The following is a 16,014-nucleotide window of genomic DNA, read 5'->3' on the forward strand; positions in this document are numbered from 1 at the left end:
AGATTTGAAACGAGTTTTACAAGAATTTGTTACGTAATGGTAAACGGGGTCATAATACAAGAAGATTGCAATGTTAAAAAACAACGACACAATTTAATTTCCAATGATACAAAAATTACAATCACACATTATGGCATAACTTCAACAACCATACTCGTAATTCGCGTAATTAAAGCATTAAAAGTGTCAATTTTGATATCAGTCCATTTTTTTCTAAAGTACTCTTCCACAAATTTCATACTGTTAGGGCCAGGAAGTTCCTTAACTTTCATTGTAAAAATAAAGACAGACTTCTCAACCAGAGGTGTAAACTCATCACAAAATGTATGAAAGGCTTGCGCCGACACTCCACGTACATTTTCAAGATTTCTAATGATCATGACACCATTTTCGCTCAATTTGTCTCTGTATTTTTCAATAAGACTGCCATAGTTTCTGATGACTTGAGGAGAATTAAGCTCAGTGTCTGATAAAATGATGGGTTTTTTTGAGCAGTCCCTGATGTTACAAACGGCATATTTAGTGAGATCTTGCAATAACTTCATCAAAGTGTCTTCAGCTTCTTCTTGGTACAAAAAAACAAAAGTTGAAGGCCTGTTCCTTGTGATTACGTCATCAACACCTGTCTCAAAAGACAACCAAAGATCATCTTTTTGAGTAGGAAAATTTTCTTGAATTAAATGAAAACTGCTTGCTTCTGTTTCTGATGTAGAAATCATCAGTGGCAAGACAACGAGAGACAACGAAGAAATCAAAATAAGAGCGATGTAAATGGGACTCGGCCATTGATTGTTTGGATTATTTACTGATGCTTTTAATTTCGGAGGTTGACGATTAATTAGTTCTGGTGTCTTTCTATTATACACATGTGATTCTTCAAACTCTTCCCCTGTGTCTTCTGAACCAGTATCAACCTCACTTTCTGAACTTTCGTCTTGCTTACGTTGACAATTATCCTCTACTGTTTGATCCAAACTTGAGTCCGCTCTACTTGTCTCATTTGAGTACCGACTACACTCCGGAATAAATTCGGTGGAATCATTTTTTAATTTATTTATCTTTCTTACATTTCTGGGACTTGTGGATACATTCATGGTGTCAGAATTCGACCGGTGTATCGAAGGGCGTGCCTTAGGACGTTGTCTCGTAGAAGATAAGCCTTCCTAATGATAAAATCAGACAAGAATTTATTGAAACAAAAATAATTATACCAACCTGAGACATTACATAAATTACTATTTAAAAAATTACGTATAATGAGTTAATCATTACGGTAAAAAAAAAATGAATATAAGTTTATGGATAGATAAATTTAGTGGAAATGACCCCCACAAACAATTCTAAATTCTAAGGTTATGTGTTTGATATTTGACAGTTTTGACATTTGAAACGTCACAAGTGTTGATTAAAAGCATTAAAAGTTGATTATTGTTAAATAAAATAAAAATGAGTGAAAAAGCTGAACGGGACAAAAAGGCAATAACCTCGTTTTACGCCGAATTGAACCGTTTTGGCCAGAATGGTGAATACGAACGTGCTATAAAAGCAGCAAATAAAAGTGAGTACCTAACCTCAAAAAAACATATGGATTAAAATAAAACTTTCCAGTTTTGAATTTGGCCCCGAATGAGTTTTTGGCTTTCCACTATAAAGTAGTTTGCCTTATTGAGTTATCAAAATTTGATGAAGCAATTCGTTTATTGAACGGCAATGCCCAATTCGATGGGTAAATCCTCAAAACTTTACGATTCCTTTTTGATTCGTTTCTTTTTAGCGAGTTGATTTTTGAAAAAGCTTATTGTTTTTATCGCGCCAATAAATACGAAGACGCTCTTAAAACAATCGATAATATTCCGGAATTAGACCTCCGGTCCAAAGAATTAAAAGCCCAGATTTTGTACCGTCTCGAGAAATATGACCAAGCTGCTGCTCTTTATCGCGAAATTATCAAAAACACTGACGATGATTACGAGGACGAGCGGCATACGAATCTGGGGGCTGTTATGGTGCACCTTGATACAGAGGAAACCAGAGACAGGATTGAGGATTTGAGAGACAACACTTACGAGCTTTGTTTTAATAAGGCGTGTCTATTGATTGCTCATGGACAGTATACTGAGGCTGAGAAGAAGTTGCGTCAGTGTGAGAAACTGTGTAGAGAGATGTTGGAAGAGGAGGAAGCTTCAGAAGAAGAAATTGACGTTGATCTCGCTCTAATAAAAATTCAACTTGCTTTTGTTTACCAAAAACAGGGCCGGATTAAAGAAGCTCATCAACTGTACACTGCCAACCTTAAAATAAAATTAGACGATGTGGCCCTAATGGCCGTCGCGAGTAACAATGTTGTTTGCATCAACAAAGATCAAAATTTGTTTGATTCTAAGAAAAAAATGAAAGTGGCGCTTAATGACACTCTGACGTACAAACTGCCTTCAAAACAAAGAAAATACATTGCGTTAAATAACGCCATTTTGAATTATTTCATCCATCAAGTGGACCAGTGTGAAAAAATTTGCAAACAAATTGAAAAACAATGGCCCGACCTTAGCACTTATACAACAATTTTACGCTCTCTTACGCTACTTAAGGGGGACGATGCGAAAGAAGCTATTGCTTTGTTAGGAAAAATCTCTCCAAATTCGAAACAAGACGAGCTTTATATCAAATTATGTATGGCTCAGCTCTATTTGGTTCAAGTATTTTTTTGCAATTTTTTGCGGTTGCATAATTATTTATGACTATTTTAAGGGTGATAAAGCACAGGCGTGTAAAATTTTGGAAAATCTGGGCGAGAATAGTTACAAACCAGGCATTGTGGGGGCCCTTACTACTCTTTACCTAGGTTTAGGTAACGAAGAACAAGCATTGCGAGTGTTTGAAAGGAGTGTCGATTGGTATAAGAAAAATAAAACTGAGGAGGTGAATTTGACAAGTATGTGGCGCCAAGCGGCCGATTTTCATATCAGAAATGGGCACCCACAAGTGGCCGCGAACAGTTTAGAAGAGTTATTGAAGAGTAATAAAGGGAATAAAAAAATTACAGCTCAGCTAGTCCTGGCCTGTTCCCAAGTATTTTTTTTGTAAAATGCAATTTTATAAATTAATGATTAATTCTAGTTTGATAAATCGCGAGCCGTTGAATTGAGTAAACAATTGCCGTCTATTGAAAGTCTTTCTGCGAATATTGACATTGAGACTTTACAACTATCGACTCCTTCGTCCTTTAATTTAAAGAAAAGTCCTGCTTCGAAACAGGACTCTCAACCCGGGTAAGAAATAAATTAATTGAGTTAATTATTTTCTAAATTTGGATGTAGTACTCCCAAGTCTGAAGGTGGTGTTGAGAAGAAGAAAAAACACAGAAAACGTAAGGGTAAATTACCCAAAAATTACAACCCGAATATCCCACCAGACCCAGAGAGATGGTTGCCCAAATATGAGAGGACTGGTTACAGGAAGAAGAGGGATAGGCGTGCAAAAGATGTTATTAAGGGATCTCAAGGGACAGCGTCGGGACAGGCAGAACAATAGTAAAACTTTGTCTAGTGTGTGACTTTTCCGATAACAGATTTTTTTTCCAGTGATTTTTCAAGTAAAGTCACCGAGCAAGAAGCTGAAAGTCCAACTGTGGAACCTTCACCAAGGACTAAGTCGCAACATCCTCAAAAGAAAGGACAACAGAAGAAGAAGGGCAAAAGGCGTTAATTTTCAATTTTTTATATTTGTATAAGTGCAAATGTGAAAATAAATGGTGTAAAAAATACGTTTTTTTTTATTTCAAACCTGTTTCCCTTGCGGTGTATAATAAAAAACTAATTTTCACAGTAAATTTATTGAAATAAAATTTGATAACTAGCGTACATTTATTTATAGGACGACCTAATAATGGAGTCAATGAGAAATCCAAATAAACTATTGTTTTACAAAGTGAAAAATATTTCTTACAAAAGGCACTCCAATAACTTAATTCCGTTAAATTGCGTAATTACTTAAAGCCTAACGGCTGCTTGCATCAATCACGATGTAAGCAGTTGAGTATGAGATGCATTTAAAAAATCAAAACTACAACGAGAATTCAAATCGAATAAAAAACACTGAAAGACCATTTAAAACACCTAAATGCGCAGTATATAAACCTTCGCTATTCTACATAATAACTACTTTGTTTTAAAATATAAAAATTTATAACAACTATGAAAAAAGAGTCAAAATTAACGTTTGATATGGAGTATCCTAAATATTTGTATAAGTACAGATCACACGGTCAAATATTTTAAATCGAAAATGCGATTATTTACAATTATTGTCAAGTCACTCCAACATGCAATAAATATATCAAGCCGATTTACAATAAATAAAACAACAATGAATTTTAGCATCAATAGTTGCGACATTGTTTTATGTAATTGACGCTTTAGTTCACTTGCCAAAAACTTGAAGTTTTTTGGTCGTTTTCCGTTGTAATTCGTTTATTGTCTGGGTTTTTTGATCGTGTGAACATTTAGTGAAATACAGATACCTACACTATTATGTTATTGTCATAAATTGAATGGATATGTGTGAAACATACCTATTTTGAACACCATCAATTTAAAATATTTAAAAAATGTTACAAAATAACTGTTATTGTCAGCGAAAACAGCCTTAGAATTAGCTCACTATATATATTACAAGTATTGAGAAATTATCATTAAATTTGTGCACATATTCTTACACAGTACAATAATTATTGTCGCTTGTTTTGTATATTGACTTTAATCAATCCAAAATTAAAGTCCACTTAACATCGATTTTTATTTCCAAAAACGTAACCGCAAAATTTAAAAAATGTATGGCGAGGATTGGCAAGTAGACACAACTTTATTTTATTAAAAAGCCCAAAGAGATGATGGTTTTGGGCTAAATTTGCTAGATTTGGGTAAGACTTTGCAACTTCTCATCTACATAATTAACAAAAACTTAATTCTAATAAAAAAATTATCTAAACAGTGATACTCCTCTTGGCAATCCCTCCACCACTGATTCTAAAAACGCAAAATTAGTTCAAAAACCTACAAAATAAAGATTCTACAAAGTCTTTGATATGTTTGCACGATAATTTTCTTGGTTCCTCTTTTTCATGCGTGTCCCTTGCCCTCAAGACAGCAAAAAAATTAAATCATTCTTTGGTAAAAGGGTTTCAGATATGTTTCACAATTTCTAAAAGGCGGCAGACTCTCAAGGGTGATAAATTTGCCGCTTCATACACATACCGATGTATATCAACTGTCAAGAGTCTTTTGAGGATATAAATTGCAATCACAGGAAGCATCAAAAAGTCACGTTTCTCTATTTTTATCAGATAATTCAGATATTTCGACTAGTATTTTTGAAATGTTTGTCTTCAATTTCTTTTAATATTCCTTCGATCTAAAATCTTTTTCAGCAGAACAGACTTTAAGATCTTAATTCTGTTAATTAAAATTGTTATGGCAATATCTGCAAATTTTAGAGCTAATTCATTTTACAAAAATAATAAAATTATAGTTTTTGCGTAGGATTTTAAGTTCAATATTATCAATATTATATTAACATCATGTATCCAATTTTTGAAGATTCTTAAGGATTTTTGCCTTACTTTTTTCGTTGTAAGTTATTAATGTCTTTCAATATTTAAACATCGTTCAGTTTCTTTATCAAAGTTAGTTTTTAAATTTTGGAGCATTAATAATTACACTAAATTTAATTTTTTTTTAATTTAAATTTGCTACTTAATTTCTTTACGAAGATTGTAGTTATTTTCTTATACTTATTTGTACTTTTTAACACTAAAATTTTAACTGTTCAATATCTTAATTTCTTTTTGTAATCTCTTTATCGAAAATTAGAGATTCTATGAAAAGAAGGGAAGAATTTAAGCTAAAAAAAAATTTTCAATGTTTGCGTTTCTGACGAATATAAAATCCGTTTTTTTATATTTATGCGTGGATCGATTAATAATTCGAAAAACGTACCAGATAGCTATCTCTTTTCAACATTTGTAAACAGCCTTGTTGCTATCTCGCTACATATTTGCGTAAGGTCGGTCAGGCTATTTATCTTATTTTAACAAATGCGATTATAGTAACGCAGAGATAGTGCCAAAAGTGTGACTTACCATCATGTAGCTATCATCATAACGATGGTAATTCAAGCCCTATAAAAATTCTAATGCAAGGAAGAAGCTTTAACTTTTACTTTAGTACCAAAATGTCAGAAGCTGTCAAATGTCAAAAACAGACGGAGGTCATGTCGTGTTCTTGATTCACACTACCCCCACCAACAAATAAAAAAATATAGACTATAGTCGTATATATTCTGATTTTTTATTGTTTTTCAAGCTGGTATTTTCTAAAGTGGTAAGTATTTTTATAAATGCATTTTCGAAATTTTTGAAGGTCTTTATTTTTTGCAATATTTAAAATATTTAATTCATATTCTTATCGATTATCTCAAAATCCTTATCAAAATGACACTCGAATCAATAGGGAATCAATGACTTTGGGAAACTTCAGAACCAGATATGTTATTGTAGAACCTTTTATAAAACAAAACGAAGAGTTACATTTTTGGAAATGCCAATTACACCACGATATTTAACTGATATGGACGCATTAGAAGATAAAGTTATTGTCTCGTCACAGAAATAATAATCAGTCAACATCATATAAAATTATTGTCGCGATTTTCATCAAAACGTTAGAAAATACGGCCACGAGAATGTATTGTAATAGCCGAAACCGTCAGTAGACAAATAGCAGCAAGTGCGATAATTGAAACACTTCGAGACGGCGCTTCCCCATTGCTTTGCGACGCCCCTGGATTGACCACGTGGATCTTCCAACCTAGATTATTATGTGTATAACACTGCAAAAGCCCAATTAATACAAATAAGCAACAAAGAAACATTCATTACTTGATAGTAGAGTAAATCGGGTGCGTCCATCGGAACCGTCCAATTCAAATATCCCGGCTCTCCCTGGTCACACTCCAACCTCAGCGTGTCCAAATACTCCTCAAAAGTCTCCGATTCGGCCGATTTGTCTATACTCTTGTGTGCCAACTCGCAGTACCTCCCCGAGGCTGTCGGATAGGGGTAGCCTTCCCGGTCATATTCAACTCCAGCATAGACTTTTTGTTGGCGTTTTTCTTCTTCGTTTTTCTGTCCAAAACCACCCTCCACCGAATCGGTGATGTAGAAAGGGTGGTAGCGTGCAGGATTGCTACTGTCACTACCCCCTTCCACTATGAAGGTGTAAGTCTGACCGCGTTCTACGGTTATTTCGGGGATTAGGAGGTCATTGATGTACCAGGCGATGCCCCAGGAAGGCTGCCCTGTGATGGCTGTGTAGCCCCGTTTGCCGCCAGTCGGCCCGATTTTCGCCGTAAAGGTGGATTCCCCTAAATTATTTTGATTATTTCACGTTTATACAGGTAGAACGGAAACAATTGTAAATATGTTCATGGCTCAAACCGCTATTGTTTTTGCTGGAGTAATTTTGGTTTACTTATTTATAGTTTATCAGAATTTGTAAACTCTCAAATAGATTTCAAAAATACTTTTTTGTAATATGGTTTTTTAGATTCTTAGATTCTTCTAGAAAAAATCCATTAACTGATTTTGTCTACATCAAAATCAAGACGTCATTTTGGTTAAGTACGCGAAATCACAGCAGAAACATGACAATTAAATTTTGAAGTATTTTAAATATTTAAATTGAATATTGTAGAAAAATGTTGTCTTTGTTATGAGTGCTAAACAGTTTTTTTAACGCAAGAAAAACGGCATTTCCTTGACTTGAAAAAACAGTCATTTCGCACACTTAATACCGTGCGATCAAAAAAATAATAAATTTGAGTAGGCGGTGATTAAAGTCCTTCAGATGGCAATCTTGATTTTTGACATCAAATGTCAGCGGAAACTTTGACAAGTTTGCGTTTTATTCATTTTGCGTGAAATAATGTTCACTTTAGAGCAGAAAATTTTTATTGTTGTACAAGACGAAAACGGTGAATGGTCATTTTCACTTTCAGTTTGTGTGGAAAATTTCCAGCTCAGATTTTCAGCCAATATGTTGCCAACTGTAGAATTTAATCGACGCCTACTTTGATTTTTTTTGATCGCACGGTATAAAAATAAGTATTTAGCACATTTTTGAATAGAAAACTCGTTTTTATAAATTTTTCCACTTTTGCAAAATGTAAAGCGTTATTCAAAAGTACAACGTAAATATCATCACTCGGGTGGTTTTAAGAACCATCTCTCAAAATTGCAAATAAAACTATTGATTGAACATAACTTTTGGGTAAAATGTAAAAAAACTAAGTTTGTGCATTCATTTTATAATGAAATAAAAAAGCACACACTATAAAAAAACTACACTTTTCTATTAACTTTCTGATCAAATAACAATAAGATTTTGGGAGAGTTATGTTGTTTTTTAGCTTTTTAGCGATATGTGAATGGAAAATTTGATTTACAAACTTTTTTTCTTTTGAAAAATATTGATCCGACACCAATTTTTGAGTAAAATAGGTTTGTCCATTAATTTTACAATCAGATAACAAGATTTTGGAAGAAGATGGTGCAATTTCTTTATAGATTTTTAGCACATTTCTGAATGGATAATTTAATTTAGAAACTTTTTTCTTTTGCAAAATATTGATTAAGGGGCCGTTAACTTTGGAATTAGTTGTACAAATTTTTGGAATTTAATCGAAATTACTTCGAATTATTTGTAATTGTTAAAATTATTTTGGATTGTTTGGAATTACTAGCGGAATTATTTTATTTGTTAATTGCTGGAATTTTTCGGGAATCACTGAATTTCTTTTTGGAATTGTTGGATTTTTTTGGAATTATCGGAGATAATTTCTTTTTAAAATACATTGCATTTCTAAAAACTATTGCAATTAATTTTGAATTACAGGAATTATTTTGGAATTAAGATTATTAAGTTGAAATTAAGAATTACAAGAATTAATTTGGAATTATAAGAATTAATCTGAAAATAATGGAGTTATGATAGATTATTGGAATAACTATTTTTATAGATCGATTTACTAGTACCTACCTACCTTTTTGGAATTACTATATTTTTTTGAATTATCGGGATAATTTTTTTTAATTAGGTTGAATTTCTTAGAACTAACGTGATTAATTTGGAATTACAGGAATTATTTTGGAATTACGGGAATTAAATTCGAATCAAGTTGGAATTACTGGAATTGTGGTGGATACTTTTGGAACATTTTTTTTTAAGTTAAAGGTCTCTCGATATTGATTGAACACTAATTTCTGAATACAATGTAAAAAAAAAACTAGATTTGACCATTAATTTTATAAAGCTTTGGAGGAAGATCGTGTAGTTTTTTTGGCTTGTTAGCACATTTTTCAATGACAAATTTAATTTACTTACCTAGAAATTTAGATTTTCTGCAAAATATTAATTAAACAATAATTTTTGATATAAAATGTACTTAAATAAAGTTTTGTTCATTAATTTTGTAATCAAAACAAGGCTTTGGAAGGAGATCGTATAGTTTTTCAGATTTTTCCGTAATTTTGAATTCAATATTTAATTTAGAAACATTTTTTCTTTGGAACCACTACTTCACCTAAAATCACGAGGCATACATTTGATTTTTTTTCTAACTTAACTGACTGAACACTCATTTTTGAGCAAAAATAAAAATTAGATTTGCCCATTAACTTTATCATTAAAAACAAGATTTTGGAAGGAGATCGTGTGGTTTTTTGTATTTTTAGCACTCTTTGAATAAAATTTATTTAGAACCTTTTTTTTCTTTTGAAAAAATATTCACTGAACACCAATTTTTGAGTAAAATGTAAAAAACTAAGTTTGCCCATTAATTTTATCATAAGATAACAAAACTTTGAAAAAAGAATGTGTAACTTTTTAAAAATCTTTCCCCACCTGTGATCTTCGCCGGTGGCCAGGGCTTAATTTCGTCCTCGTCGTCCAAATCGTCCAAATCCCCACTGCACATGTTATGATCGACGTCGCTGAAATCGATCATATAATCTCCTTCTGTCTTATCTCTTATAGAATGAGCGTTGGCTTCTTTTCTGGAGTTGAGTGGTCCGAAAGCGGCGATCACGCTGATGTTGCCTTGGCTGGGTATAGGTCGGTCATTGACGGCTTCATTGGTCTGGAGAGGTCTCATGTAGGTGATGGTAGTAATGCCGTTTTTGCGGTCGCCTGAGATTAAGGTGACGTCGTTTCGGCCACCGATTCGTTCGTCGGGGCAAACACCAGACTTGCCGTCACATTGGGCCGTTGTGGACATGTAGTAATCCACAGCTTTGAAAGTTCGAGAGTTAGTGTCGTAGAAAGCGACGGTCACGTCTCCGCCGACCTACAATAAGAGTTGAAAATGTTATTTAAAAATAGGGGCGGATTGATTAGTTTGTAGGTTGAGGTGAGAGAGAAGTGGGATGCGGGTGACTGAATTTAGAAAAACCCGGTTTGAAATGTTTTTCATTATCTTTTCTAAGCAAGTTTCAGAACGCAAAATTAACAATGTTTTCTATTTCGGTGTTAGAATAAGTCTATTCCAGCACCCAAATGACGTCATTTGAGGGCTGGAATAAGTCGTTGGCGTTAATTTAATTTTAGTGAGGGACTTTCTTCACAATTCATTTTTAAATGTGAAAATAAGAATTATTTTTATTTTTTACAGCCGCCTAAAATTATTCCACATAAATGTCGCCAACATTCGCAAAATTCTCTAGAAAAGAAAAAAATAAAATTTTCGTTTTTTAATTTATAAAATTATATAAAGCGGCAAAAGAAAAAAAATAGTATAAAGCACTTGCTGCAGAAGGTTCTTCAAGCACTCATTTGTTCCTCAACTCGCCGCTACGCGGCTCGTTTCGGAATTTCAAATTTGTGCAACTTGTACTTTAATATACTATTCCAAAATGTAAACTAGATGTCCAACTAAAAAGCACTGAGAAAATGTTTCACTTAATTAACAAAGAGTTGGTTGAACTTGTTTAAAAAAAGCTCTTCTTAAATTGTAGAAACTAAGGACCAGTTTCATAATCGAATTTAAAGGAGCTTTAAATTAAATGTCGTTTAGAATGTGTTGATTCTACAAACTTGTTGACAAAAATGTCACATTCTAAACCAACATTTTTTAATTCAATTATGAAACTGGCCCTAAATATCTGGAAATTTTAACATTTTAAATATTTTAATATCGGATGTGTCAAAAAGATCGAAAAAGGTATACGAATTACTAACATCACCAAAGAGAAATAAAAATAACCGAATTTTTAGTTATTGGACATTTTTAAATATGTAGTCCATTATTGATGAATGATATGGTAATAAATAATAAATCCTTAAAAGGACAGCAAAAATAATTTCATTCTATAATTTATAAGATTCCTCTACGAAAATATTTACAAAATTTTGCCGCTCAACTATGAGAAAACTAATAAAATGAATTACTTCTATTTTTCAATGAATTAGAAAATCGGGCTTCATACATCCAACATAATAGCAAAATTTATTACGAGCATATTACTTACCTGGCCATGTTATTATTTGTGGATTCGTTAAAGTCTGACAATTTCTTGCAAATTAAGAAAAACTATTACTACCGTTTGAGAAATAAGTTTGCATGCTAGTGAATTTTGTAATATTTGCTTAGTACTAAGACCAACGCAAAAGATTAATTATTATTTAACAAAATTTTTTTTTTACAAAGTTCTTAGCACCATCAGACTATTTAAAGTAATCTCGAATTCCTGTTCGGCCTTTGTGCCACACCCCATAATTTTTTTAAATTTTTTCATGAGTTTTTTACTTTGATCTTGTATTTTGATTTTTTTTTTACTTACCAAAAAACTCTCTGCTTTACAATACTTCTAACACTTGTAATTTTTCTCACATTTCTCTTTTTTTTGCCTTAATTCTTTAATTTTAAGTTTTTTATTATCGTGAATACCTACCTTTTTACAATACCAATTCTGAGCTTTTATTAGGTACCAATTAAAATATGTGAGTAACTTGAAAGCATTGTTTAAGTGGAACTGTTGGAAGATAAACTTTATTTTCGTTTAAAGTGAACTGGACTTTTTGAATTATTAAAAAAAAATATTTTCATACATACATACATCACACGTGTACCTAATTGATTTTGTATCATTTTCCTCTTCTTTTCGAGTGACCACACACATATTTAACTTTTTTTTAATTAGAAAAAGATATAGACCGCATCTACCACGAGGGTAATTAGCGACCATATTGTACAATGAGAAAATAAAAATAGATAACTATACATCTAGCTTAACAAATTATTATTAATTAATATTTAACTTTCATCGTGTTTTAAGATCTTGAATTTTGATTCACGTTTATGAACTTAATTTTCAGAGACATTAAAACATCGTTTCAATTTCAGTTTCACATTTTTCAAAATCTTCTAGTACCTATAACAATATCTATTTTATATTCAAATTGTTGATTTTTAATATTTTGAATTTGAAATTTTTATCCATTTGGCAAAAACTTAAATATTTGTTTGAAATCCTTAAAATTTGAATTATTTTTTAAAGAATTTGTTACGTTATTATAGAGGCTGATTCAAAAATGTCGGACCAACTCTCGAATGGTGATAGAAGACTTTCAGCTAAGCACAAAAACGAATACAGATTTTTGTTTCAAGCTTTTTTTTGAAAAAAAAACAAAACTGTTAATTTTCATATTATCATGTAAGCATTTTAGTTTTTTTGTTTCCGATGTTATTAGATTTAATTTATTGTTAAATTTGCTAGTTTGTTAAATGTTTACAAATTGGTGATTCAAAATTACATAATCAGAACGGCCAAAAACTTAATCCAAAATGTAATCTTTGTAGAGATCTTGTGAAAAAAAACTCAAACAATTTTTTTAATATAAACTTTTACTCAGAGGGATGTTCTTTATCACCACCCAAGAGATGGTCCGATACTTTTAAATCACCTGTACGTATAATTAATTCTCCTATTTTTTTTTTATTAGGTAGGTACATCTGTATAACTTGTAATTTTGTGTAATTCAAATCGAAATTTTATTGTTTTGTATATTTTAATTTTAAAATAAAAAATAATTGTAATTGCTAATTTCAATAATTTTTAAATACGTAGGACCTATGAAAGTAGCAATTCTAGATTTATTTAATGTTTATTTATTTCAAATTTTAAGTAAAATTTTATTATTAAATAAAAGCTGAGAAGAAATTGTCTCAACTCACTGGGTATATGATAATAAAGCAGTCTTGCAGTTTTTTAAAATTCATTGAAACCATTTGTTAACAATTTGCGTGAAAATAGACACAATGGCGCGAATGACAGATAAAAATAGTTTTCTGTATTAAAAGGTTTAATAATTTCAAAGGAAATTTAAAACCAGAATAATGTTTCCGGCAATTCTAAATCCCACTAACGGTTTCATCAAGAATCATGTGCTGATAATATATAATCAAGATATAAATCTCAACAAAGGAAAGCAAAGTAGTTTGAGTAATAATAAGTCTAGAAGCTTACGTGGACAAGTGTACAATTTTATAATACGTTTTCTATCATACAATGTTTCGATAAAGTCATTAACCGTAAATTTAATTACCATTTGCGACTTGGTGGGAGCCCCCGAAAGTCCAAACGCGACGTATTGATCTTCACGGATTTTCGCTGCCAGTGTGATTTGAACGTAATCTCCTCTCATTTCCCATCGTACTTGTAACCGTTTGTCTAAGAACTCTTGACAATTCGCAGGACTTGACGGCTTCGAAGTGCTCGTCTTCACAAATAGAAAACAAAAGAATGAAACAGTCATAACATTTGTTAATTCACTCCAAGCTTACTCACATTGTTTAGAACAATGAAAGCAGTGTTAAAATTAAAACAAACATTACTTGACTAAAACTGGTTTTTGGCGTACTTACGGGATTATACCACCAGGGCGGCTATTGGAACAAACTGTAGGTATTTGATGTTTTTAGGTATTTTCGTGAGACTTACCGAGATTTTGGTTTGGCCTAAAGCCGGAGGGACGTCGAGGTCTTTGGGGATGATGACGTGTCCGAAATTGTGTCGGTATTGGACGCACCAGACGGCCAGCCAGTCGATATCATAGACCGTGATGGATCCAGGAAGCTGGATTTCGATGTCTTCACCTTGGTAGCCCCTCAATGGGTCTAAAGAGCCCATTTCGTTGGGCACTTTGATCCCGAAAGGCGAGGGTTCGCTGCCGTTGCCCACCCAGAAGTAGGCATCGGGTCCAGCCCCGTCGTAATGCAAATTCGGAATGTAAAAAGTTTTGGCATCTAAAATGCTAATATTGTCTGAGCGCAGGCCGTGAGCTAGTCGTTTGAATTCCGGAAGAACTCGAGGTTTGGGTACTTCTAAGTTTGGAGGGATGAAAACTTCGCCGAAATCGACCTGAAGCCGAGTTTTAAATCAATTTAATAATTCGGAGAAGTGATAAAGTCGCTGATTGAGCACCGGCCCGAGACGTTGAAATAGTAATAAATTTATTCGGGGGGCAGGTAGCCATTTTGGTAAATGTATCTCAATTCTAAACGTATCAGTCTAGTTAGAGACTAAATGCGTCTACTCTTGGCGCAGGTCGATAATATGATACTGTAACTCCAGGGTCTAGCACCACCTTCTGGACGACCCACCGGAGAGGGAAAATCAACCCTACATCCGCATGCAAACGGCCCATTCGACGCATTTTCGACGTGATTGTTTGAAATCAACGAGTTTTGCTAAATTTATGCTCAGGACGTTTCGAAATAATTACACGCGTATTTGGTAATTATTTTAGCAAGACGGGGGAATTCGTTTGACCTGGAAGTTCAGCGAACAAAAGCTTTTTTCCTAAACGCTAATATGGCATGATTTATGATATAGACGAGGGGTGGCGACCGGAGAAACGCTTAATACCCGTGCTTGACACTTACATTTGCAGAAATTCTGCAGGGACAACGCCTCTACAACCAATAAAAAGCATTTTTGATATAACTTAAAACTCAAAATATTCATGTTTCTTTATACAGGTTGCGCCAGAACTCGCGCCCCAGAGAAAAATGCCATATAAAGTAAGACACTAGGAACATGGAAAAAATTTTATCTAAAAAAATTTCGAAGTTATGAGGGTTTAAATTTTGCACTTTGACTCTATTTATTTCGGTTAAAAAAATAATTTTCCAAGTATTTTTGCTATAGGCTATTACAAGAGGAAACAAGGTAGCTGTATCCTAATTTGTAACTCTGTTCAATGTTATTTGTGGCTATTATTGACAAAATGTTTGTACCTTTACTAAATAATTGTAAAAAAAAACATATATAAGATCATCAGTATCATTAAATAGACATAAAAAAATGTTAAATGTGAAAAAATAAATGTCAAAATTTTTTGACAGACAAAATTTTATAAACATTTTTTGCATATTCCTAGTACCATGAGATCATTTAAAAAATAAATTAAAGCAGGCGGGTTTTTTTTTATACGATTGCCCAGAATGCCAATTGACTGATTGAATAAATTTGAGGTTGTGGTTAACTTTGTGACGTTTGTGGATCTGATATTCAATCGTTTTAATTTAAAGGAAATGAAAACACTGAAACGAATGCGTTTTTATTGCGAATTACATAAAATGTTCAAAGTGTTCCCCCCCAGCTGCAATACAATTGTTAACCCTCCGTTTCATATTTTCAAATGCATTTTCCAATATCTCAGGGGTTWCAGCGTTACATGTATTAGAAATTGCCTCTTGCAGTTCTTCAAGGTTGTGCGGGTTATTTTTAAAAACGGTGTTTTTGAGATATGGGAAAATGAAATAATCTAGAATTGTCAGGTCCGGACTTCGAGCCGGAAATTGAATAACTCGATCATCATAAAACTCGTGAATTCGACCCATAGTTTCCCTTGTCTTGTGAGCTGTTGCATTGTCCTGTTGGAAGTACCCATGTCGAATTTC

General features: G+C 32.8%; 3 protein-coding genes across 4 annotated transcripts in view; 1 reads left to right on the forward strand and 2 right to left on the reverse strand.

The window, feature by feature from the left end:
• Positions 1-73: 73 nt before the first annotated feature.
• On the reverse strand, positions 74-1,951 carry LOC123015929. Of its 2 annotated transcripts, XM_044416014.1 has the most exons (3): positions 1,216-1,951; positions 1,068-1,163; positions 74-1,011 (listed from the first exon to the last, which is right to left on the reverse strand). In XM_044416014.1, exons 2-3 carry the CDS (start codon positions 1,088-1,090, stop codon positions 129-131), a joined length of 906 nt encoding a protein of 301 aa, XP_044271949.1. In that variant the 5' UTR covers positions 1,091-1,163; positions 1,216-1,951; the 3' UTR covers positions 74-128. The 2 variants fall into 2 exon arrangements, with proteins under 2 accessions (XP_044271949.1, XP_044271948.1); XM_044416013.1 differs by having other exon boundaries at positions 74-1,163; positions 1,216-1,950.
• LOC123015927 (signal recognition particle subunit SRP72) lies at positions 1,377-3,763 on the forward strand. The gene is made up of 7 exons (XM_044416012.1): positions 1,377-1,558; positions 1,609-1,726; positions 1,775-2,696; positions 2,749-3,069; positions 3,118-3,269; positions 3,318-3,530; positions 3,582-3,763. Exons 1-7 carry the CDS (start codon positions 1,447-1,449, stop codon positions 3,703-3,705), a joined length of 1,962 nt encoding a protein of 653 aa, XP_044271947.1. The 5' UTR covers positions 1,377-1,446; the 3' UTR covers positions 3,706-3,763.
• A 53-nt stretch (positions 3,764-3,816) lies between these two features.
• LOC123015926 (protein Skeletor, isoforms B/C) overlaps positions 3,817-16,014 on the reverse strand; it is a 34,866-nt gene continuing 22,668 nt past the window's right edge. Inside the window, exons 4-8 of the mRNA XM_044416011.1 lie at positions 14,051-14,470; positions 13,656-13,829; positions 9,957-10,398; positions 6,935-7,419; positions 3,817-6,885 (exon numbers count right to left, since the gene is read on the reverse strand). Of these exons, the coding sequence (XP_044271946.1) occupies positions 6,718-6,885; positions 6,935-7,419; positions 9,957-10,398; positions 13,656-13,829; positions 14,051-14,470 (1,689 nt within the window). The 3' untranslated portion in view covers positions 3,817-6,717. The remainder of the gene's footprint in view (positions 6,886-6,934; positions 7,420-9,956; positions 10,399-13,655; positions 13,830-14,050; positions 14,471-16,014) is intronic.

This window comes from Tribolium madens, unplaced genomic scaffold (assembly GCF_015345945.1).
Source record: "Tribolium madens isolate multiple individuals breed KSU strain unplaced genomic scaffold, Tmad_KSU_1.1 Scaffold_19;HRSCAF=116;Tcas5.2_LG9, whole genome shotgun sequence".
Taxonomy (NCBI): Eukaryota; Metazoa; Arthropoda; class Insecta; order Coleoptera; family Tenebrionidae; genus Tribolium; species Tribolium madens.